The sequence below is a fragment of the Pristiophorus japonicus genome, chromosome 8 (assembly GCF_044704955.1).
Source record: "Pristiophorus japonicus isolate sPriJap1 chromosome 8, sPriJap1.hap1, whole genome shotgun sequence".
NCBI lineage: Eukaryota > Metazoa > Chordata > Chondrichthyes > Pristiophoridae > Pristiophorus > Pristiophorus japonicus.
This window is the reverse complement of record NC_091984.1, coordinates 4,820,575-4,846,756: the sequence shown is the minus strand read 5'-3', so window position 1 is coordinate 4,846,756 and position 26,182 is coordinate 4,820,575. Positions and strand designations below refer to the sequence as shown.

At 50.9% G+C, this 26,182-nt stretch overlaps 1 protein-coding gene across 1 annotated transcript in view; it reads left to right on the top strand.

The window, feature by feature from the left end:
- Positions 1-357: 357 nt before the first annotated feature.
- LOC139268002 (pancreatic alpha-amylase-like) overlaps positions 358-26,182 on the top strand; it is a 29,278-nt gene continuing 3,453 nt past the window's right edge. Inside the window, exons 1-6 of the mRNA XM_070885966.1 lie at positions 358-525; positions 3,574-3,720; positions 8,398-8,595; positions 11,029-11,259; positions 11,343-11,476; positions 16,740-16,862. Of these exons, the coding sequence (XP_070742067.1) occupies positions 358-525; positions 3,574-3,720; positions 8,398-8,595; positions 11,029-11,259; positions 11,343-11,476; positions 16,740-16,862 (1,001 nt within the window). The remainder of the gene's footprint in view (positions 526-3,573; positions 3,721-8,397; positions 8,596-11,028; positions 11,260-11,342; positions 11,477-16,739; positions 16,863-26,182) is intronic.

The following is a 26,182-nucleotide window of genomic DNA, read 5'->3' as shown; positions in this document are numbered from 1 at the left end:
CATAAACACCGGCACGGAGCAGTTGGGCCGAATGGTCTGTTCCTGTGCCGTACATTCTGTGTAAACAGAAGTGTGATCCAGGTAAATGTCCGCTGGTCTCATTTTCCACTTTATTGATTAATTATTAATGCTCAGTAAATGCAATAGGACATTGGGTAGCGACTGAAAGCAAACAGTTGTGGGACAGTCGCTGTTACTGTTCAGCTGTACACGGCCTTTATCTTTGTTTTGTTTATGATTATTGGTATTTCCCTTACGTGGAAAATTCTCATTGCGATTATTAATTATTTGAGCAAATATCACGGCCATGTATAAACGGTGAATTGTTGAGCCCAGCAGGCCACACCTGCAGTGAGGATGAAGGTCCTGGCCGCGTTGGCATTCCTCGGAGGGTGCTTGGCACAGTACACCCCACACACCCTGCCGAACCGCACTTCCATCGTTCATTTATTTGAATGGCGCTGGACGGATATCGCGGCCGAGTGTGAGCGCTATCTGGCCCCCAATGGATACGGGGCTGTTCAGGTAGGTGGCGGTGCCCACTTTTGTTCCAATCCTTCCCCGGGGACTTTATCCAGTGGGCAGCAGAGAGACGGCAGAAGCTGGGGACCATTCCCCTTGGAGCAGAGAAGGCTAAGCGGAAATTGACTTGGTTGGTACGAGGGTTGAGCGTCTTCAGTTCTGTAGAGAGACTGGAGAAGCTGATGAAACAGAACTTGAAGATGTGGTAAACAGTGAGGAGGACAGTAACAGGAGGACATCAACGGACTGGTGGAATAGGCAGAGGCACACCACATGAAATTTAATACAGGGAAGTGTGAAATGATTCCTTTTGATAGAAAGAATAAGGGGAGGCAACATAAGAATTAGAAGCAGGAGTAGGCCATTCGGCCCCTCAAGCCTGCTCCGCCATTCAATGAGATCCTGGCTGATCTTCTACCTGAACTCCAGTTTCCTGCACTCTCCCCATATCCCTGGATTCCCTTAATATCCAAAAAACGATCGATCTCTGTCTTGAATATACTCTTGAATATATTACATAAGCTAAAAGGTACAATTTTAAACGGGGTGAAGGAATAGTTAAACCAGGGAGTGTATGCACACAAGTCTCTGAAGGTTGCGGGACAAGTTGGTAAGGCTGTTAAGAAGACATAGGGAATCCTGGGCTTTATAAATAGAGGCATTGAGTACAAAAGCAGGGAAGTTAGGACTGACATATGAGGAGAGACTGGATCGACTGGGCCTGTATTCACTGGAATTTAGAAGAATGAGAGGGGATCTCATAGAAACATATAAAATTCTGACGGGTTTAGACAGGTTAGATGCAGGAAGAATGGTCCCGATGTTGGGGAAGTCCAGAACCAGAGGACACAGTCTAAGGATAAGGGGTAAGCCATTTAGGACTGAGATGAGGAGAAATTTCTTCACTCAGAGAATTGTGAACCTGTGGAATTCTCTACCACAAAAAGTTGTTGAGGCCAGTTCGTTAGATATATTCAAGAGGGAGTTAGATGTGGCCCTTACGGCTAAAGGGATCAAGGGGTATGGAGCGAAAGCAGGAGTGGGGTACTGAGGTGAATGATCAGCCATGATCTTATTGAATGGTGGTGCAGGCTCGAAGGGCCGAATGGCCTACTCCTGCACCTATTTTCTATGTTTCTATGTAACCTATACGAAACATAGCTTTGGCCTCAACTGGAGTATTGTGTCCAATTCTGGGCAGCACACAGATGTCAAGGACTTGGAGAGGGTGCAGAGGGGATTCACTCAAATGGTGCCTGGGATGAGTGACCTTAGTTATATGGATAGACTGGAGAAGCTGGGATTGTTCTCCTTAGAGCAGAGAAGGTTAAGGGAGATTTAATAGAGGTGTTCAAAATCAGGAAGGGGTTTGACAGAGTAAATAAGGAGACACTGTTTCCAGTGGCAGGAGGGTCAGTAAACAGAGGGACACAGATTGAAGGTAATGGGCAAAAGGACCAGAGGGGGAGATGAGGAGAAACGTTTTTACATTGGTGTGATCGGGAACGCGCTGCCTGAAAGGGCGGTGGGAGCAGATTCAATAGTAACTTTCAAACGGGAATTGGTTCAATATTTGAAAAGTATAAATTAGCAGGGCTATGGGGAAAGAGCGGGGAGTGGGACTAATTGGATCGCTCTGTCACAGAGCCAGCACAGACACGATGGGCCGAATGGCCTCCTGCTGTGTTTCGGCCCCAGCTGGAGTATTGTGTCCAATTCTGGGCACCGCACTTTAGGAAGAATGTCAAGGCCTTGCAGAGGGTGAAGAGGGGATTTGCTACAATGTATGATTCTATAAGTTCTCCTTCAGTCATACGCCACTGTGTGACTGAAAGATGGACAAACGGACCTTGTTTCCTTAGCCTTGTCTTGAGGTGGTGTTCACCAGTAATTGGAGGTTCTCGAACCACCTCTGATAGTTTCCTCAATCTCTGTGACTTGCACATCATTTTCATTCGAGAAAGAAAAACAGGGGATTCCCCGGTGGGGAAACCCATTGTGCCTTGTGTGAAATGGACATCGTCATTGGCAACAGCGAATAAAACGATGAACCTTCCGAAAGGAGCCAGAGGTAAGTCAGAAACTGACTCTGCAAACCGTTGATGCTTTAAGCTTCCTCCCGCCTTTGGCCGAGTAACCTAGCAACCTTGGGCGCCTGTTTTACGTAAAACAACGAGAAGGTGAATCCGTGCGGATGAGGCAGAAATGACAGAAAATGAGGCAACCTGCTTCATTTTCACGTAATGTCTGAGAAAGGGATGGGACAGGACGGCGGTGAAATGGGGCGGATCCAAAAGTGGGCCGTGTTTTAGTGTCGCACTGCCCCGCCCACTTTCCCTGGTCAGAAAGCCCAGCATTCTCCATTGGCACATAAACTTGCATCTGTCCTTCACTATTCACAAATGGACAAGAAAATTCACCCCAACACCTCAACGACAATGTGCATGGATACAGCGCCTTTAACTAGTAAAACGTTCCACGGCACATCACAGAAGCATAAATTAGACATAAATTGGCACCGAGCCACATAAGGGATATTAGGGACAGGTGGTACTAAGGTGAATGATCAGCCATGATCATATTGAATGGCGGTGCAGACTCGAAGAGCAGAATGGTCTGCTCCTGCACCTATTTTCTATGTTTCTATGTGAGCAAAAGCTTGGTCAAAGAGATAGGTTTGAAGGAGCGTCTTAAAGGAGGAGAGAGAGGTGGAGAGGTTTAGGGAGGGAATTCCAGAGCTTAGGGCCCAGGCAGCGGAAGGCACGGCCGACAATGGTGGGGCGATGGAAATCAGGGATCTGCAAGAGGCCAGAATTGGAGGAGTGCAGAGATCTCGGAGGGCTGTGGGGCTGGATGAGGTTACAGAGAGAGGGAGGGGTGAGGCCATGGAGGGATTTGAACACAATGTGCCTTACCGTGCCGCAAGTCCTGGCCTTTGGCTTCTATCGTTAAATAAATGTATTTATGTTTCATTGGCAAGGAACGCGGGTCGGAAAGCTTTGATCACGGGTGATTCCATCACGGCCTGCTCTGCTTGTGTCTTTGTGACAGATCTCTCCACCCAATGAACACATCGTCCTCCAAAATCCGTGGAGACCTTGGTGGCAGAGGTACCAGCCAATCAGCTACAAGCTTTGTTCAAGATCAGGCAACGAAGAGGAATTCCGGGACATGGTGACCAGGTGCAACAATGTTGGTGTAAGTAGGCCAATATGCCCCGAGTTTGCCAACCAACGGAATCCATGCGCCTATCCCGGAAGACCCAGTGTACACACGAGTGGGTTGATCCTCATCATCCACACCGAGGGTTAATGGGACTAGTAACGGCCTCGAAATGGGATGGGTGGCCTTACCAATCCTTTACCACCAGTGATGCGGGCGGCTCCATTTTGAAAGGGTCCTACTATCGGGTGTCCAAAACATGTGCCTGGGATACGTAGAGTGTACACCACAGAAACAGGCCATTCAGCCCGACTGCTCCACACCAGCCCCCTCCCACCCCTCTCCATCTCACCCTATCCCCATGTCCTTCTATTCCTTTCTCCCTCATGTGTTTATCCAGCTTCCCCTTAAATACATCGAAACTATTCGCCTCAACCCCTCCCTATGGCAGCGAGTTCCACATTCTCACCCCTCTCTGGGTAAAGAAGTTTCTCCTGAATTCCCCATTGTGTTCATTGGTGATTATCTTATATTGATGGCCCCGAGTTCTGGTCTCGCTCGTAACTGGGAACATCTTCTCTACATCTACCCTATCAAACCCTTTTATAATTTTCAAGATCTCTATTAGATCACCTCTCAATCTTTCCTGATGGGTATAACCTCTCAGTTCTGGTATCTTGTAAATCTTCTCTGCACCCTGTCCGATGCCTCGATATCCCTTTTATAACATGGCGACCAGAATTGTACGCAGTGCTCCAAGTGCGGTCTAACCAAGACTCAATTCAAGTCTAGCATAACTTCCCCACTTTTCAAATCTATCCCTCTAGAAATAAACCCAAGTTCTTGGTTTGCTTTTTTATGGCCTTGCTAACCTGTGTCGCAACGTTTAGTGATCTGTGTATTTGTATCCCAGGTCCCTTTGTTCCTCGACCCCGTTTAGACACTTATTAATAAGTGACCCCCTTATTTTTCTTACCAATATGTAACACCTCAAATTATCTGAGTTAAAATTAACTTGCCAATAATATGCCCATTCTGCCAGTTTACCCAGTCAGACGGCACTCCGCGGGTGGCCATGCCTGAGGCCTGGATCCAGGCGAGTTGCACCGGCAATGCCTGTTTGGCTCCCCACAGCTCACCTGCCTGATTGAAATGTGACTGGGGCCTCAAAATCCCAGGGGAGGGCCTTCCCCGAAATCGAGGGGCAGACCACCGCCCCGCCCCTTCCCCCACCTCGATTAGACCCCAAAAGTCCAATATGTTCCCAATCTGTTTTAACTTTATTTCTTCTCAGAATGTGGGCAGCGCTGCCAAAGGGAGTAGTTATTGCCCACCCCTAGTTGGCCAGAGGACATTGAGGGGCCGAAATTCAGGGTCTCAGTCAGAACCGTTACTGCCCGTTTGCGGTGACCATGCGGCGGAATCCCGTGGCCGCTGCTTTGTGGTCAACTGTCCGCCCCGACCCACATTCAGGTCGGGGATTTTTCGGCCGGTACCCAATTCCGTCCCACTGCTGATGACCGCCGCAAACACGTGATCAAAACACACACCGCCGCTCTCCCTCACCTGCAGAATACAGCGCCCCAAATTCACTAAAAACAATCGGTGCCCCGCCGCGTGGTGCCCCAGACAGATTTTTCTGTCAGTGCAGCTTCTCCTCACTGTGTGTGGTCCAGCAGTGCGGCGGCCCTTCGAGGAGAGGGCCCACTGCCGTGGCCGGCTTCCTGATCGGCCGGCAAAATAGTGCCCACAGGTTCGGCCGGGCCGCCAATGGGCAGCCTGGCACCCGCTCTTGGCCGAATCCCTCCCTGGTGGCCCAGTGGGCCGAAGGTTTAAAATGTCCGATTCTCTCCCCTTTAACGGAGGGGGAGGGGGAGGTGGTGACGCACGCGCGCTGTGACATCATCACCGCTCCGCCGCTGAGTGACGGTGACGGAGTCCCGGTCCCGACCCAACTCCCGCCCCTCAGCCTTCCTTCCTGTCGGTCTCCCGATCCCACTGTGGCCCACCTCTGGTGGGACGTTGAAAAAATGTCAAAGTCCTGAAAATCGATCATCTGGCCGCATCATGGATCCCAGCGGTAAGAACAGAAAAAAAACACTCACAGGTGCGCCAGCTTTCTTGCGCGACTGAATTTCGGCCCCTAAAACTCAACCACCTGGTGTGAGACGGGAGTCACTTAATGGGCCCAAACCGGGTCGTGGTTTTTGCTTCCCTTCCCTCAAGGACATCAGTCAACAAGAAGGCAGCACAGGAACATTGGGAGCAGGAGGAGGCCATTCAGCCCCTCGAGCCATTCAATGAGATGGAGGCTGGTCTGTATCTGAAACCCACTGACCCTCCATTGCTCCATATCCCCCGATACCCTTACCCAACAAAACCCATTCCACCTCAGTCTGAAAGCTCCATTTGACCCCCAGCACCCACAGCCTTTTGGGGGAGAGAGTTCCCGATTCCCACTGCCCTGTGTGTGAAGAAGTGCTCCCTGACGTCACCCCTGAACGTCCTGGCTCTGATTTGAAGGTTCTGCCCCCTTGTTCTAGACTCCCCCCACCCCAGGAAGTACTTTCTCCCAATCTACCCCATCAAATATCTTTAACGTTTTAATCATCTTGATCAGATCACCCCTTAATCTTTTAAACTCAATGGACTACAAGCCAAGATTATGCAACATGTCCTCATAATTTAACCCTCTAAGCCCTGGCGAACCTGCACTGCTCCCGCTCCAATATACCCTCCCTGGGGGGCGGTGCCCAGAACGGAACGCAGGGTCCAGGTGGGGTCTGACCGGGGCTCTGTGCAACTGAAGTCATTTCTTTCCCTGATCCCAACCTACAGACTAGCAGATTTATTCAATTGAACTTCGCAAGTTGCCACAAATGGGATTTGAATCCCAGCCTGTGGGTTGGTAGCCCAGTACCGTAATCACGAGCACCTGCCAGCACCATGGGAGCAGGCCGGGGAGCGGAAGGAGCAGTGTGGTGGTCTACCGCTCCAGGGAGCTGCACGTGCTGGAGCAGGAGAGCAAGGGCAATGAAAAGGGACGTCACCATAACCCAGGTCGGTGATTGGAGCGTGGGGCAGGTACAGCAGGGGCGGCGAGCTCGGGGCGAAGGAGCGGCGAGAGATTGTAGAGGGACGAGATCGGGGCCCAGGAGAGGCGAGGGCCCAGGGGCAACACGAACCAGCCCACACTGTGCGATATGTGAGCGCACTAGGTCCGTGCAGCAGAGCTGGTCTCCAGTCGTTTCAGTTAACCCTTGCCACTGGACCAAGACCTCGCTCTGTCAAGCCCGTGTGGTGGCTGGTGTGCAACGCCCACCACACGTTAAAAAAGTCCACCCACAGGCATCTTCCACCCTTCAATATATAGTTCGGGACCTGGAATATTAGGTCCATCATTGAAACACCTGTGAACTCATCCCTTTTTTACGTGGAAGCAAGTCATCCTCGATATGAGGGACTGCCTATGATGATGATAATGATGACCGTAGCCACTATACGACCGCACCTGTGATTCACAATGTCATTTACAGTAAAGTCATGCTCCTTCCCTGCCCCAAATTCTTAATGACTGGATTAACAACTAACGCATCTTTAGCCGTGGCTCAGTGGGCAGCACTCTCGCCTCTGAGTCAGAAGGTTGTGGGTTCAAGTCCCTCTCCAGAGATTTGAACACATAATCTAGGCTGAGGGGCAGTACTGAGGGAGTGCCGCACTGTCGGAGGGGCAGTACTGAGGGAGCGCCGCACTGTTGGAGGGGCAGTACTGAGGGAGCGACGCACTGTTGGAGGGGCAGTACTAAGGGAGCGCCGCACTGTCGGAGGGGCAGTACTGAGGGAGCGCTGCACTGTCGGAGGGGCAGTACTGAGGGAGCGCTGCACTGTCGGAGGGGCAGTACTGAGGGAGTGCTGCACTGTGGGAGGGGCAGTACTGAGGGAGCGCTGCACTGTCGGAGGGGCAGTACTGAGAGAGCGCTGCGCTGTCGGAGGGGCAGTACTGAGGGAGTGCTGCACTGTTTGAGGGACAGTACTGAGGGAGTGCTGCACTGTCAGAGGGGCAGTACTGAGGGAGCGCTGCACTGTCGGAGGGGCAGTACTGAGGGAGTGCTGCACTGTTTGAGGGACAGTACTGAGGGAGTGCTGCACTGTCAGAGGGGCAGTACTGAGGGAGTGCTGCACTGTCGGAGGGGCAGTACTGAGGGAGTGCTGCACTGTCGGAGGGGCAGTACTCATGTTACCTCTATGCAGCACAGGCTGCTCACCGGCTTCTCCAATGTAAATACCACACATGCACAGAAATTTAAGGGGACCCTGCACGAAAAAAAACAGGCTGTGCAGAAGAAAGCACAGCTCACAGGGAACCTTGGTCAGCACCGAGGGAATGCTGCACTGTCAGTGTTAAACCGAGAACCCATCTGCCCTCTCAGGTGGACGTGAAAGATCCTATGAAGAGCAGGGGTGTTGTCCCCGGTGTCCTGGCCAATATTTATCCTTCAACCAATGTCACTAGAACAGATGTTCGGGTCATTATCACATTGCTGTTTGTGGGAGCTTGCTGTGCGCAAATCAGATGCCGCGTTTCCCACATTACGTCAGTGACTACACGTCAATTAAAATATTTCCTGGGCTGTAAAGCGCTTTGGGACATAAGAGATTGTGAAAGCAGCTGAACAAAATGTGCGCTTTCGTTCCGTCCCTTTAACCCTTTCAGGTGCGTATCTATGCTGACGTTGTGATTAACCACATGTGCGGAGCTTCGGGTGGGTCTGGGACACACTCATCCTGTGGAAGCCACTTCGATGCTGGAGCCGAAGACTTCCCCGCCGTTCCATACACTTCCTGGGATTTTAACAACGGAAAATGCAATTCCCCGAGTGGCAATATCGAGAACTACAACGACATCAACCAAGTAAGGGATGCCTGTGCATTTAACCCGATCTCTTTTACTTTCAATTCACCGTAGTGCGTGTACGTAATCAAGCTGTTTCAAAATTCTCATCCTTATTTTCAAAACCCTCCATGGCCCTCGCCCCTCCCTATCTCTGTAATCTCCTCCAGCCCCACAACCCCCCGAGCTGTCTGCGCTCCTCTAATTCAGCCCTCTTGACCACCCCTGATTATAATCGCTCCACCATCGGTGGCCCTGCCTTCAGCTGCCTGGGCCCCAAGCTCTGAAACTCCCTCCACCTCTCTAACTCTCTTTCCTCCTTCAAGTTGTTCCTTAAAACCTACCTCTTTGACCAAGCCTGTGCTAATTTCTACTTATGCGGCTCGCTGTCAAATTGTTTTATCTCATAATACTCCTGTGAAGTGCCTCGGAATGTTTCACTACTCTAAAGGTGCTAGATAAATGCAAGTTGTTGTTGTGCGCTCATGCCCCCGTTTGCCTTCCTCCACCACACAGCACCACGTGACCTGGGGGTGGGAGGGGAGGGAGCACATAGATCAGCAATATCACCAGCGAGCACCGTTAACATTACCAAACACCCGAAAGCACTTTGCCCAGGCAAATGGAATAACCAGCTGTCTGGCAGTGGTGGGAACAGGGGCGATTAGGGGTTAGCAACTGGAGGCAAAGTCAAAGTTAAGGTTTTTGAGGAAGATTTGACAGGAAAGGAAGGCACCAGCGAGGTAGAGGTGTTCCAGAGGGTGGGACTGAGATGGTTGGAAGCCTCAGGGCCAAAAGTAGAGTGGTGAGAGAGAGAAAGAGGGAGAGGCTGGGGTAAAGGAGAGTTCAAAGGGTGGACGGGAACCACTGGACTACATCCTACGCATTCGAGCAGTGATGGCATCCACCCTACGCTGTCCGTGCACCCTCCATAAATTCAGCTCATCCAAAACTCTGCTGCCCCGCGTCCTAACTCACACCCAGTCCCGCTCACCCACCACCCCCTGTGCTCACTGCCCCGTGTCCTAACTCACACCAAGTCCCACTCACCCATCACCCCCTGTGCTCACTGCCCCGTGTCCTAACTCACACCAAGTCCCACTCACCCATCACCCCCTGTGCTCACTGCCCCGTGTCCTAACTCACACCAAGTCCCACTCACCCATCACTCCCTGTGCTCACTGCCCCGTGTCCTAACTCACACCCAGTCCCGCTCACCCATCACCCCCTGTGCTCACTGCCCCGTGTCCTAACTCACACCAAGTCCCGCTCACCCATCACCCCCTGTGCTCACTGCCCCGTGTCCTAACTCGCACCCAGTCCCGCTCACCCATCACCCCCTGTGCTCACTGCCCCGTGTCCTAACTCACACCCAGTCCCACTCACCCATCACCCCCTGTGCTCACTGCCCCGTGTCCTAACTCACACCGAGTCCCACTCACCCATCACCCCCTGTGCTCACTGCCCCGTGTCCTAACTCACACCAAGTCCCGCTCACCCATCACCCCCTGTGCTCACTGCCCCGTGTCCTAACTCGCACCCAGTCCCGCTCACCCATCACCCCCTGTGCTCACTGCCCCGTGTCCTAATTCGCACCCAGTCCCGTTCACCCATCACCCCCTGTGCTCGCCGACCTACGTTGGCTCCCAGTCCGGCAACACCTCGATTTCAAAATTCTCATCCTTGTTTACAAATCCCCCCATGGTCTCGCCCCTCCCTATCGCTGTAATCTCCTCTAACCCCACAACCTGCCCCCCCACCCCCCACCACCCGAGATCTCTGCGCTCCTCTAATTCTGCCCATCCCTGATTATAATCACCCCACCATTGGTGGCCGTGCCTTCAGCTGCCTGGGCCCTGTGCTCTAGAATTCCCTCCCTAAACCTCTCTGCCTCTCTCTTCCTCTTTAAGACGCTCCTTAAAACCCACTTCTTTAATCAAGCTTTTGGTCGCCTGCCTGAATATCTCCTTATGTGGCTCGGTGTCAAATTTTGTGCGGAATCGCTCGTGTGAAGTGCTTTGAGATGTTTTACTACATTAACATCATCATCATAGGCAGGCCCTCGGAATCGAGGAAGACTTGCTTCCGTTCCTGAAGTGAGTTCTTTGGTGGCTGAACAGTCCAATACGAGAGCCACAGACTGTCACAGGTGGGACAGACATTCGGCGAGGGAAGGGTTGGGTTGGACAGGTTTGCCGCGCGCTCCTTCCGCTGCCTGCGCTTGACCTCATCATGCTCTCGGCGACGAGACTCGAGGTGCTCAGCGCCCTCCCGGATGCACTTTCTCCATCTCGGGTGATCTTCGGCCAGGGTCTCCCAGGTGTCAGTGGTGATGTCGCACTTTACCAGGGAGGCTTTGAGGGTGTCCTTGTAGCATTAAAGGCGCTATATAAATGCCAGTTGTCTCTCACTTTGAACGGCTGCGGGGATTGAACTGAGTGTGTGCTCCGACAGGTCAGGAACTGCAGGCTGGTGAGCCTTCTGGATCTCGCGCTGGGGAAGGATTACGTGCGGGGCAAGATCGCCGAGTATCTCAACCATCTCGTTGACCTGGGAGTGGCTGGATTCCGCGTGGACGCAGCCAAACACATGTGGCCCTGTGACATGGCCGTCATCTTCAGCCAGCTGAAGGACCTGGACACTCGCTGGTTCAGCCGTGGCTCCAGGCCCTTCATCTACCAAGAGGTGAGCATGGCGGCTGGAGCTAGCCGTCCTGTCCCAATGGCCATCACCTCGCTGACTCTCCCACCTTCCTTCCCACCCGGCAGGTGATTGATCAGGGCGGAGAGCCCATCAGTTCCTCCCAGTACTTCGGGCTGGGACGGGTCACGGAATTCAAGTACAGCGCCAAGCTCGGGACGGTGGTTCGCCGGTGGAACGGTGAGAAGATGGCTTATCTGAGGTAGGCACCAGATTCCTGCCGCAGGTTCCTTTAACGTGTTTCCGCAGGTCAGTCAGACTGCTGTGAATTCTGCGTAAATGGAAAGTGTGGCATTGACCTCATTGTTGTGTCTTCAGATGCTCTGATAGTGACTCCACGAGGCAATGTATTGCACTTGAACTGTAGTGACCTTAGTCCATTTAATGTAACTCCAGAGTGAGGATCACACCTGGTGGCCTGCCTTTTATACTAGGCCTGGCACATCTGTACAGGTAACCTACAAGTCTCCCACTGCAGTGCCCTCTGGTGGCACACCTTAGTGACCATACAGCTGGTGTACAAGTTTCCCATAGTAGTGCTCTCTGGTGGCACATCATATGTAATAGTACAGGCAGTAACATGTCGAGATACATGACACGCATGATGTCCCAAAGCACTTTACAACCAACAAACTATTTTTGGAGGGTAGTCACTGTTGTAATGTGGGAAATGCAGGACCCGATCATCAATTTTTTCAGTGATCTTAGTTGAGGGATAAATATTGGCCAGGACACCGGGGATAACTCCCCTGCCCTTTTTGAAATGGGGCCTTGAGAGGGCAGACGGGACCTCAGTTTAAACACTCACCCTCAGTCTTGCCCCTCCGACAGTGCAACACTCCTTCAGTCCTGCCCCTCCGACAATGCAGCACTCCCTCAGTACTGCTCCTCCGACAGTGTAGCACTCCCTCAGTACTGCCCCTCCGACAGTGTAGCACTCCCTCAGTACTGCCCCTCTGACAGTGCTGCGCTCCCTCAGTCCTACCCCTCCGACAGTGCGGCACTCCCTCAGCACTGACCCTCCAACAGTGCGGCACTCCCTCAATACTGCCCCTCTAACAGTGTGGCATTTCCTCAGTACTGTCCCTGCGACAGTGCAGCGCTCCCTCAGTACTCCTTCTCCAACAGTGTGGCACTCCCTCAGTACTGCCCTTCCGACTGTGCGGCGCTCTCTCAGTACTGCCCCTCCGACAGTGCGGCGCTCCCTCAGTACTGCCCCTCCGACAATGCGGCGCTCCCTCAGTACTGCCCCTCCGGCAGTGCAGCACTCCCTCAGTACTGCCCCTCCGACAGTGCAGCACTCCCTCAGTACTGCCCCTCCGACAGTGCGGCACTCCCTCAGTGCTTCCCCTCCGACAGTGCGGCACTCCCTCAGTACTGTCCCTCCGACAGTGCGGCACTCCCTCAGTACTGCCCCTCCGACAGTGCGGCACTCCCTCAGTACTGCCCCTCCGACAGTGCGGCACTCCCTCAGTCCTGCCCCTCCGACAATGCAGCACTCCCTCAGTACTGCTCCTCCGACAGTGTAGCACTCCCTCAGTACTGCCCCTCCGACAGTGTAGCACTCCCTCAGTACTGCCCCTCTGACAGTGCTGCGCTCCCTCAGTCCTACCCCTCCGACAGTGCGGCACTCCCTCAGCACTGACCCTCCAACAGTGCAGCACTCCCTCAATACTGCCCCTCTAACAGTGTGGCATTTCCTCAGTACTGTCCCTGCGACAGTGCAGCGCTCCCTCAGTACTCCTTCTCCAACAGTGTGGCACTCCCTCAGTACTGCCCTTCCGACTGTGCGGCGCTCTCTCAGTACTGCCCCTCCGACAGTGCGGCGCTCCCTCAGTACTGCCCCTCCGACAATGCGGCGCTCCCTCAGTACTGCCCCTCCGGCAGTGCAGCACTCCCTCAGTACTGCCCCTCCGACAGTGCAGCACTCCCTCAGTACTGCCCCTCCGACAGTGCGGCACTCCCTCAGTGCTTCCCCTCCGACAGTGCGGCACTCCCTCAGTACTGTCCCTCCGACAGTGCGGCACTCCCTCAGTACTGCCCCTCCGACAGTGCGGCACTCCCTCAGTACTGCCCCTCCGACAGTGCGGCACTCCCTCAGCACTGACCCTCCAACAGTGCAGCACTCCCTCAGTACTGCCCCTCTAACAGTGCGGCACTCCCTCAGTACTGACCCTCCAACAGTGCAGCACTCCCTCAGTACTGCCCCTCCGACACTGCAGCACTCCCTCAGTACTGCCTCTCTAACAGTGCAGCACTCCCTCAGTACTGCCCCTCTAACAGTGCAGCACTCCCTCAGTACTGCCTCTCTGACAGTGAGGCACTCCCTCAGCACTGACCCTCCGACAGTACAGCAGTCCCTCAGTATTGCCCATTCAATCGTGCAACACTCCCTCAGTACTCTCCGCCTCTCTTTCCTCCTTCAGGACACTCCTTAAAACCGACCTCTTTGACCAAACATTTGGTCGCCTGCGTTAATTTCTACTTATGCGGCTCAGTGTCAACGTTTTTATCTCATAACGCTCCTGTGAAGCGCCTTGGGACGTTTCCGTACGTTAAAGGTGCTATATAAATGCAGGATGTTGTTGTGTTGTTGAGAAGGTGGTGGTGAGCCGCCTTCTTGAACCGCTGCAGTCCGTGTGGTGAAGGTGCTCCCACAGTGCTGTTCGGGAGGGAGTTCCAGGATTGTGACCCAGCGACGATGAAGGAATAGCCGATATATTTCCAAGTCAGGACGGTGTGTGACTGGGAGGGGAACGTGTTCCGATGTGTCTGCTGGATGTTGTGGGATATGACTTTTCCTGCCTTTGGTCCATATCCCTTGAAACTCTTACCTCCTGATTGCCTGCCTGAATGGCTTCGCTCTACATTTTAAGACTGTTCCCCCTTTTTCTGGCGTTTCCCAACCCAGCAGGGTGTTTGTTTTTTGGGGTGTCTTGGTTAACGTTCCCTGCCTTCACCAAAACAGGTGAATTGGTGCTTCACTGATTTGCCTTTTGTGGGATCTTGCTGTACGCAAACTGGCTGATGCATTTTCCAACAAAAAGAACGGTGGCTGCACTTGAACAGTACCTCACTGGGTGTGAAGCTAGGGAGATCCTGAGGATGTGTCAGAATCTTCCTCAATGTGGGTCCCTCCGTATTGTTGACTGCAGGTCATCCAATATTCCTCACACACGGATTAACCTATCATTCATTGCATTGCTGTTTATGGGTCCTGTGGCTGCTGTGCTCAACTACATAACAATAGTGACTGCACTTCAAAAGGTAGTCATTGGTCGGGAAGCACTTTGGGACATTTCAGAGTGAGCGTTGGGACCCCGTGTAAGCCGTGGCTCACTGGACAGTACTCTTGCCTCCGAGTCAGAAGGTTGTGGGTTCAAGTCCCACTCCAGAGTCTTAAGCACAGAAATCTAGGCCGACTTTCCAGTGCAGTACTGAGGGAGTTCCGCACTGTCGGAGGGGTAGTACTGAGGGAGTGCCGCACTGTCGGAGGGACAATACTGAGGGAGTGCTGCACTGTCGAAGGGGCAGTACTGAGGGAGCGTTTGGTGAGGCCACACCTGGAGTATTGTGTACAGTTTTGGTCTCCTAACTTGAGGAAGGACATTCTTGCTATTGAGGGAGCGCAGCGAAGGTTCACTGATTCCCGGGATGGCAGGACTGACATATCAAGAAAGACTGGATCAACTGGGCTTGTATTCACTGGAATTCAGAAGAATGAGAGGGGATCTCATAGAAAGATTTAAAAATGTGATGGGTTTAGACAGGTTAGATGCGGGAAGAATGTTCCTAATGTTGGGGAAGTCCAGAATCAGGGGTCACAGTCTAAAGATAAGGGGTAAGCCATTTAGGACCGAGATGAGGAGAAACTTCTTCACCCAGAGAATAGTGAACCTGTGGAATTCTCTACCACAGAAAGTTGTTGAGGCCAATTCACTAAATATATTCAAAAAGGAGTTAGATGTAGTCCTTACTACTAGGGGGATCAAGGGGTATAGTGAGAAAGCAGGAGTGGGGTACTGAAGTTGCATGTTCAGCCATGAACTCATTGAATGGCGGTGCAGGCTCGAAGGGCCGAATGGCCTACTCCTGCACCTATTTTCTATGTTTCTGTGCACTGTCGGAAGGACAGTACTGAGGGAGCGCTGCACAATTGGAGGGGCAGTACTGAGGGAGCGCTGCACGGTCAGAGGGGTAGTATTAAGGGAGTGCTGTATTGTCGGAGGGACAGTACTGAGGGAGCACTGCACTGTCGGAGGGGCAGTACTGAGGGAGCGCCGTACTGAGGGAGCGCTGCACTGTTGGAGGGGCAGTACTGAGGGAGCGCCGTACTGAGGGAGTGCTGCACTGTCGAAGGGGCAGTACTGAGGGAGTGCTGCATTGTTGGAGGGGCTGTACTGAGGGAACGCTGCACTGCCAGAGGAGCAGTACTGAGGGAGCGCCGCACTGTCGGAGGGGCAGTACTGAGGGAGCGCTGCACTGTCGGAGGGTTTAATACTGAGGGAGTGCTGTATTGTCGGAGGGACAGTACTGAGGGAGCGCTCTATTGTCGGAGGGACAGTACTGAGGGAACGCCGCACTGTTAGAGGGACAGTACTGAGGGAACGCCGCACTGTCGGAGGGGCAGTACTGAGGGAGCGCCGCACTGTCGGAGGGTTTAGTACTGAGGGAGTGCTGTATTGTCGGAGGGGCAGTACTGAGAGAGCGCTGTACTGTCGGAGGGGCAGTACTGAGGGAGTGCCGCACTGCCGGAGGGGCAGTACTGAGGGAGCGCTGCACTGCCGGAGGGGCAGTACTGAGGGAGCGCTGCACTGTTGGAGGGGCAGTACTGAGGGAGCGCTGCACTGCCGGAGGGGCAGTACTGAGGGAGCGCTGCACTGTTGGAGGGGCAGTACTGAGGGAGCGCTGCACTGCCGGAGGGGCAGTACTGAGGGAGCGCTGCACAGTCGGAGGGGCAGTACTGAGGGAGCGCTGCACTGTTGGAGGGGCAGTACTGAGGGAGCGCTGCACTGTTGGAGGGGCAGTACTGAGGGAGCGCTGCACAGTCGGAGGGGCAGTACTGAGGGAGTGCTGCACTGTCAGAGGGGCAGTACTGAGATAGCGCTGCCCTATCTGCTCCTTCAGGTAGATGTACAAGATCCCACGGCAATATTTTGAAGAAGAGCAGGGCAGCACGCCTCGATGTTCTGGCCAAAATCTATCCCTCAACGAACATCACTAAAATAACAGATTTATCACATTGCAGTGTGTGGGAGCTTGCTGTGCGCAAATTTGCTGCTGCGTTTCCCTACATCACAACAGTGACTGCACTTCAAAAAGTACATGATTGGCGGTGAAGTGCTTTGGGACGTCCTGAGGTCATGAAAGGCGCTATAGAAATGCAAGATCTTCATCTTTCTCTCGGTGCAAAGAATTATTTCTATGTCTGCTGTTGTGGTAACCGTTTCCCTCTGTCTGTGCAGGAACTGGGGTGAAGGATGGGCCTTCATGCCCTCTGACCTAGCGCTGGTGTTTGTGGACAACCATGATAACCAACGAGGGCACGGCGCTGGAGGGGCTTCTGTCCTCACATTCTGGGACTCCAGGTACAGCCGATGCACCAGCACTCCGCACCCCCCCCCGTGGGGCTCACTGTCAGCACACTCCAAAAGTACTTCATTGGCTGTAAAGTGCTTTGAAACATCCAGTGATCATGAAAGGCGCTATATAAATGCAAGTCTTTTTTCTTTTCTTTCACCCTATCCCCATATCCTTCTATTCCTTTCTCCCCCATGCGTTTATCCAGCTTCCCCTTAAATACATCGATACTATTCGCCTCAACCCCTCCCTGTGGCAGCGAGTTCCACATTCTCACCCCTCTCTGGGTAAAGAAGTTTCTCCTGAATTCCCCATTGGGTTTATTAATCACTGTCTTATATTTATGGCCCCTAGTTTTCGACTCACCTCAAGTGGAAATATCTTCTCCACCTCGACCCTGTCGAACCCTTTCAGAATTTTAAAGGCCTCTATTCTGTTATGTATGTACATAGAAACATAGGAAAGAGGTGCAGGAGCAGGCCATTCGGCCCTTCGAGCCTGCACCGCCATTCAATATGATCATGGCTGATCATGCAACTTCAGTACCCCATTCCTGCTTTCTCTCCATACCCCCGATCCCTTTAGCCGTAAGGGCCACATCTAACTCCCTTTTGAATATATCTAACGAACTGGCCTCAACAACTTTCTGTGGTAGAGAATTCCACAGGTTCACAATTCTCTGAGTGAAGAAGTTCCTCCTCATCTCGGTCCTAAATGGCTTACCCCTTATCCTTAGACTGTGTCCCCTGGTTCTGGACTTCCCCAACATTGGGAACATTCTTCCTGCATCTAACCTATCCAATCCTGTCAGAATTTTATATGTTTCTATGAGATCCCCTCTCATTCTTCTGAATTCCATTGAATATAAGCCTAGTCGATCCAGTCTTTCTTCGTATGTCAGTCCTGCCATCCCGGGAATCAGTCTGGTGAACCTTTGCTGCACTCCATCAATAGCAAGAATGTCCTTCCTCAGATTAGGAGACCAAAACTGTATACAATATTCAAGGTGTAAGCTCACCAAGGCCCTGTACAACTGCAGTAACACCTCCCTGCCCCTATACTCAAATCCTCGCTCTATGAAGGTCAACATGCCATTTTCTTTCTTCACCGTCTGCTGTGCCAACTTTCAATGACTGATGTACCATGACACCCAGGTCTCGTTGCACCTCCCCTTTTCCTAATCTGCCGCCATTCATGTTTTTGCCACCAAAGTGGATAACCTCACATTTATCCACATTATACCGCATCTGCCATGCATTTGCCCACTCACCTAACCTGTCCAAGTCACCTTGCAGCCTTTTAGTGTCCTCCTCACAGCTCACACCGCCACCCAGCTTAGTGTCATCTGCAAACTTAGAGATATTACATTCAAGTACATGTAATAACTCAATAGACTGAATACTGTAAACTAACACAGGCACAAACCTGGCTCTGCTTGATTCGGGCCCAAAGTGATTACATTACATGATGGCTGGCCTTTTACACCTGGGCCGCACACATGTGCGTACAGCCCAATGACCTCTGACAGTGGCGCCACCGGGTGGCTAGTAAACCCAAGCAAACATACAGGACAATATCCCCCTTTAAGATATTAGAAACAGTCTTTTTACAAATTGAGACGTTCCGGGGCTTTCCGCTCCCGAGTTGATCGTCTCAGTTCAACTCCAGCCTTGGGCGAGTGTTCTGAGTCTGTTATGACTGGGGGCTGGGTAGACGATCTGATGGGAGTGACAAGGACCATGTCAGGGATTGAAAGTCCAGATTCATTGATGACAGCGGAGTCCTCTGATGACTGAGGGTAGGTTGGTTGGTCACTGATTGTGTCTTCCTCAGACTGTTCCGGTTCATCCGTGTGCCGTAGCTTTATCTGATCAACATATTTCCTGCATGTTTGCCCATTCTTGAGCTTGACGATAAACACTCTGTTACCCTCCTTGGCCGTAACAGTACCGGCGATCCATTTGGGACCTTGACCATAATTTAATACATACACTGGATCGTTAACAGAAATGTCACGTGACACAGCAGCGCGATCATCATACCACTGCTGACTGTATTCGACATGATCATTCAAGTCAGGGTGGAAAAGAGAGAGCTTGGTCTTGAGACCTCTCTTCATCAATAGTTCAGCAGGGGAGACCCCGGCAAGCAACTGGGGTCTTGTCCTGTAACTTAGCAATATGCATGACAAGCGAGTCTGCAGTGAACCTTGAGTTACATGTTTCATACTCTGCTTGATGGTTTGGACAGCACGCTCTGCTTGACCATTAGATGCGGGTTTGAATGATGCTGACCTCACATGTTTGATACCATTGAGTTTTATGAACTCTTGAAACTCCAGACCAGTGAAGCAAGGTCCGTTGTCGCTTGCAACGATGTCGGGCAGACCATGAGTGGCAAACATGACACGAAGGCTCTCAATGGTAGCTGTGGATAGAAGCATAGAAAATAGGTGGAGTAGGCCATTCGGCCCTTCGAGCCTGCACCGCCATTCAATAAGATCATGGCTGATCATTCACCTCAGTACCCCTTTCCTGCTTTCTCTCGATACCCCTTGATTCCCTTAGCCGTAAGGGCCATATCTAACTCCCTCTTGAATATATCCAATGAACTGGCATCAACCACTCTCTGCGGCAGGGAATTCCACAGGTTAACAACTCTCTGAGTGAAGAAGTTTCTCCTCATCTCAGTCCTAAATAGCCTACCCCTTATCCTAAGACTGTGTCCCCTGATTCTGGACTTCCCCAACATCGGGAACATTCTACCCGCATCTAACCTGTCCCGTTCCGTCAGAATCTTGTATGTTTCTATGAGATCCCCCCTCATCCTTCTAAACTCCAATGTATAATATCCCAGTTGATCCAGTTTCTCCTTATATGTCAGTCCAGCCATCCCGGAAATCAGTCTGGTGAACCTTCGCTGAACTCCCTCAATAGCATGAACGCCTTCCTCAGATTAGGAGACCAAAACTGTACACAATATTCAAGGTGTGGTCTCACCAAGGCCCTGTACAACTGCAGTAAGATCTCCCTGCTCATATACTCAAATCCCCTAGCTATGAAGGCCAACATACCATTTGCCTTCTTCACCGCCTGCTGTATCTGTATGCCAACTTTCAATGACTGATGAACCATGACACCCAGGTCTCGTTGCACCTCCCCTTTTCCTAATCTGCCGCCATTCAGATAATATTCTGTCTTCGCGTTTTTGCCCCCAAAATGGATAACCTCACATTTATCCACATTATACTGCATCTGCCATGCATTTGCCCACTCACCTAACCTGTCCAAGTCACTCTGCAGCCTCCTAGCGTCCCCCTCACAGTTCACACCGCCACCCAGCTTAGTGTCATCTGCAAACTTGGAGATATTACACTCAATTCCTTCATCTAAATCATTGATGTATATTGTAAAGAGCTAGGGTCCCAGCACTGAGCCCTGCGGCACTCCACTAGCCACTGCCTGCCACTCTGAAAAGGACCAGTTTATCCCGACTCTCTGCTTCCTGTCTGCCAACCAGTTCTCTATCCCCGTCAGTATATTACCCCCAATACCATGTGCTTTGATTTTACACACCAATCTCTTGTGTGGGACCTTGTCAAAAGCCTTTTGAAAGTCCAAATACACCACATCCACTGATTCTCCCTTGTTGTCCACTCTACTAGTTACATCCTCAAAAAAACTCCAGAAGATTTATCAAGCATGATTTCCCCTTCATAAATCCAAGCTGACTTGGACCGATCCTATCACTGCTTTCCAAATGCGCTGCTATTTCATCCTTAATAATTGATTCCAACATTTTCCCCACTACTGATGTCAGGCTAACCAGTATATAATTACCTGCTTTCTCTCTCCCGACCTTTTTAAAAAGTGGTGTTACATTAGCTACCCTCCAGCCCATAGGAACTGATCCAGAGTCGATAGACTGTTGGAGAATGATCACCAATGCATCCACTATTTCTAGGGCCACTTCCTTTAGTACTCTGGGATACAGACTATCAGGCCCCGGGGATTTATTGGTCTTCAATCCCATCAATTTCCCTAACATAATTTCCCGCCTAATTAGGATATCCTTCAGTTCCTCCTTCTCACTAGACCCTCGGTCCCCTAGTACTTCCTGAAGGTTATTTGTGTTTTCCTTCGTGAAGACAGAACCAAAATATTTGTTCAATTGGTCTGCCATTTCTTTGTTCCCCATTATAAATTCACCTGATTCTGACTGCAAAGGACCTACATTGGTCTTCACTAATCTTTTTCTCTTCACATATCTATAGAAGCTTTTGCAGTCAGTTTTCATGTTCCCAGAAGGCTTCTTTTCATACTCTATTTTCCCCCTCCTAATTAAACCCTTTGTCCTCCTCTGCTGAATTCTAAATTTCTCCGAGTCCTCAGGTTTGTTGCTTTTTCTGGCCAATTTATATGCCTCTTCCTTGTATTTAACCTATTCTTAATTTCCCTTGTTCACCACCTTCCATGTTTTATTTTTACTCCAGACAGGGATGTACAATTGCTGAAGTTCATCCATGTGATCTTTAAATGTTTGCCATTGCCTATCCACCGTCAACCCTTTAAGTATCATTTGCCAGTCTATTCTAGCCAATTCACGCCTCAAACCATCGAAGTTACCTTTCTTTAAGTTCAGGACCCTAGTTTCTGAATTAACTGTGTCACTCTCCATCTTCATAAAGAATTCTACTATGTTATGGTCACTCTACCCCAAGGGGCCTCGCACAACAAGATTGCTAATTAGTCCTTTCTCATTACACATCACCCAGTCTAGGATGGCCAGCTCCCTAGTTGGTTCCTCGACATATTGGTGTAGAAATCCATCCCTAATACACTCCAGGAAATCCTTCTCCACCACATTGGTACCAGCTTGGTTAGCCCAATCAATATGTAGATTAAAGCTCCCATGATAACTGCTGTACCTTTATTGCATGCATCCTTAATTTCTTGTTTGATGCTGTCCCTAACCTTACTACTACTCTTTGGTGGTCTGTACACAACTCCCACTAGCGTTTTCTGCCCCTTGGTATTCCGTAGCTCCACCCATACCGATTCCACATCATCCAAGCTAATGTCCCTCCTTACTATTGCATTAATTTCCTCTTTAACCAGCAACGCCACCCCACTCCTTTTCCTTTCTGTCTATCCTTCCTAAATGTTGAATACCCCTGGATGTTGAGTTCCCAGCCTTGGTCACCCTGGAGCCATGTCTCCGTGATGCCAATTACATCATACCCATTAACTGTTATCTGCGCAGTTAATTCATACACCTTATTCCCAATACTCCTCGCATTGAGGCACAGAGCCTTCAGGCATGTCTTTTTAACACACTTTGCCCCTTTAGAACTTTGCTGTAATGTGGCCCTTTTTGCTTTTTGCCTTAGGTTTCTCTGCTCTCCACTTTTACTTTTCTTCTTTCTATCTTTTGCTTCTGTCCCCATTCTACTTCCCTCTGTCTCCCTGCATAGGTTCCCATCCCCCTGCCATATTAGTTTAACTCCTCCCCAACAGCACTAGCAAACACTCCCCCTCGGACATTGGTTCCGGTCCTGCCCAGGTGCAGGCCGTCCAGTTTATACTGGTCCCACCTCCCCCAGAACCGGTCCCAATGTCCCAGGAATTTGAATCCCTCCCTGCTGCACCACTCCTCAAGCCACGAATTCATCGGAGCTATCCTGCGATTCCTACTTTGACCAGCACGTAGCACTGGTAGCAATCTTGAGATGACTACTTTTGAAGTCCTACTTTTTAATTTAGCTCCTAGCTCCCTAAATTGATCTTGTCAGACCTCATCCCGTTTTTTACCTATATTGTTGGTACCTATATGCACCACGACAACTGGCTGTTCACCCTCCCTTTTCAGAATGTCCTGCACCCGCTCCGAGACATCCATGATCCTTGCACCAGGGAGGCAACATACCACCCTGGAGTCTCGGTTGCGGCCGCAGAAACGTCTGTCTATTCCCCTTACAATTGAATCCCCTATCACTATCGCTCTCCCAATCTTTTTCCTGCCCTCCTGTGCAGCAGAGCCACCCACGGTGCCATGGACTTGGCTGCTGCTGTCATCCCCTGATGAGTCATCCCCCTCAACAGTACCCAAAGTGGTGTATCTGTTTTGTAAGGGGATGACCGCAGGGGACCCCTGCACTACCTTCCTTGCACTGCTCTTCCTGTTGGTCATCCATTCCCCATCCAGTGTACCCTTTACCTGCGGTACGACCAACTCACTAAACGTGCTATTCACGTCATTCTCAGCATCATGGATGCTCCAGAGTTCATCTACCCGCAGCTCCAGTGTTGCAATGCGGTCCGTCAGGAGCTGCAGGCGGATGCACTTCCTGCACACGTAGTCGTCAGGGACACCGGAAGCGTCCCTGACTTCCCACATGGTACAGGAGGAGCATAACACGTGTCTGAGCTGTCCTGCCATGACTTAACCCTTAGATAAACAAAAATTGACAACAATGCTAAAGGTTACTTACTGATGAAAGAAAAAGAAAAACTACTCACCAATCACCAACCAATCACTTACCCCTTGGCTGTGACGTCACCTTTCGATTTCTTTCTACTTCTTTTTTGCCTTCTCTCCCTGCTGTAACTGCACCGGCTGGGCCTTTATAGGCCTCCCGACTCGACACTGCTCCTCCTCCTTGCTCTCCAACTGCTGCTGATGGGCCTCTGGATGACAAGATTATACACTCTATCCACTTAGAATATGCATCCACCACAACTAAAAGCATTTTTCCCAGGAAGGGACCTGCAAAGTCGATGTGGATCCTGGACCATGGTTTAGATGACCACGACAACAGACTCAGCGGCGATTCTGCTGGTGCTTTACTTAGCTGCATGCAAGTGTTGCACTGATGCACACATGATTCCAGATCAGAGTCAATTCCAGGCCACCATACACGGCTTTCATCATGACAATACCGGGATGAGTGCTATGTAGATCATGCACAAATTTCTCTCTGCCTTTCTTAGGCATAACAACATGATTACCCCACAGTAAACAATCTGATTGAATGGATAGTTCATCTTTGCGACGGCTGTAAGGTTTGGTCACATCACCCATTTGCTTGGGTATGGCAGACCAATCACCACTAAGGATACAACGTTTCACAACCGATAATATCGGGTCCTGGCTGGTCCAGGTCTTAACTTGTTGAACCGTGACAGGGGTTCCTTCACTTTCAAAAGCATCCATAACTAACAGTAGGTCTGCAGGTTGTGGCATCTCCACCTCCGGTGTGGACAATGGCAGACGGCTCAGTGCATCGGCACAATTCTCGGTGCCAGGTCTATGGCGAATGACAGCATCATAGGCAGATAATGTCAGCGCCCACCTCTGGATGCGGGACGATGCATTGGTATTGATACCTTGTTTTCCGAAAACAATGAAATGAGTGGCTTGTGATCTGTTTCCAGTTCAAACCGAAGACCAAACAGGTACTGATGCATCTTTTTAACCCCATCCACACAGGCTAATGCTTCTTTTTCTACCATGCTGTAGAGTCTTTCCGCCTTTGACAAACTTTTAGAAGCATACGCAACAGGTTGTAGTTTACCCAACTCATTAGCTTGTTGGAGCACGCAACCAACTCCATATGAGGAAGCATCACAAGCCAATACTCGACCCTTACATGGATCATAATGTACCAGCAGCTTGTTAGAGCAAAGCAGATTAGTAGCTTTCTCAAAAGCTCTATCTTGTGACGCACCCCAAATCCAGTTGTTGCCTTTTCTTAGCAGCATGTGCAGTGGCTCTAATAAAGTGCTCAATCTTGGTAGGAAATTACCGAAGTAGTTGAGTAGACCAAGGAACGAACGCAGCTCCGTCACATTCTGAGGCTTGAGTGCATTTTTGATGGCCTTGGTTTTCGAGTCCGTAGGCCTGATGCCGTCAGCAGCAATTTTCCTCCCCAGGAATTCGACTACCGGTGCCATGAAGATGCCTTTGAACATTTCAGTCTGAGTCCCACTTTGTCCAGATGATGTAGAAAGGCGGTGTCACGACCTGTGACCAGTATGTCATCTTGGATCACGACGGTTCTAGGGACGGACTTCAGTAGACTCTCCATGTTCCTCTGAAATACGGCTATAGCCGAGCGAATTCCGAAAGGAAACCTGTTGTAGATAAACAGTCCTTTATGATTCACGTAAGTTTCTTCGGCGCCTCGACCAGCTCCTTTGTCATTTAGGCCGATGTCAGATCCAGTTTAGTGAACGACTTCCCCCCGGCTAGTGTTACAAACAGGTCATCAGCCTTCGGTAATGGGTACTAATCCTGTTTCGAAACTTGGTTGATCGTAACCTTGTCCACAAATCCTGACAGTGCCATCATTGTTCAACACAGGAACAATGGGACTAGCCCATTCGTTAAATTTGACCGGTGATAGGACCCCTTTACGCTGGAGTCTGTTCAGTTCGATTTCAACCTTCTCCCTCATCATGTACGGAACCGCCCGAGCTTTATGATGGACAAGTCGTGCATCCGCGTCCACGTGGATCTGTACCTTGGCTCACGTGAATTTGCCATTGCCTGGTTCAAACAGCGTGGGGAACTTGCTCAGCACTTGAGCACATGGAGTATCATCCACCGATGACAACGCTTTGATATCGTTCCAATTCCATTTGATTTTTTTCTAGCCAATTCCTGCCGAACAGCGTTGGACCATTGCCTAGAACAATCCATAACGGTAAATCATGAACCGCACCATCATACGACACCTTGACTACTGCACTGTCAATCACCATTATGAGTTCTTTAGTGTACGTACGCAACTTGGCATTGACTGGACTCAGCTTAGGCCTCACATCCTTAGTGTCCCACAGCTTGTCGAATGTCCTCTGGCTCATTAATGCACCCGTGTCCAATGCACACCGTTAAGTTTCACATTAATCATTATCGGTTGGCTCTTTGTTAGGAACGAATACAGTCCATACACTTCCTCCTCTGGTATCTCGGATTGCATATCCGGATCCGCGCTATACTGGTCATCATCCTCCGCGTGGTGTGTCGCAGCACGCTTGCTCAGTTGCGGACACATGTGCTGGAGATGCCCCAGTCTCGAACAGCCTTTACAAATGCACTGTTTAAACCGACACTGATGAGACCGATGATTGCCCCCACAATGCCAACACGGTGAAATCTGATTCATTCCCTTTGGTGGACTTTGGACAGCCACAGGTTTCGCATACACTATCGAACAAGGCCCTGCCATATGCAGCTCTGCCAAACGACGATAATCTTATTTACAGTACTTGCCGAGTTCCGATTTTTCAATGATATCTGATTTAAGTTTTTGTCCGTTGTCATGCAT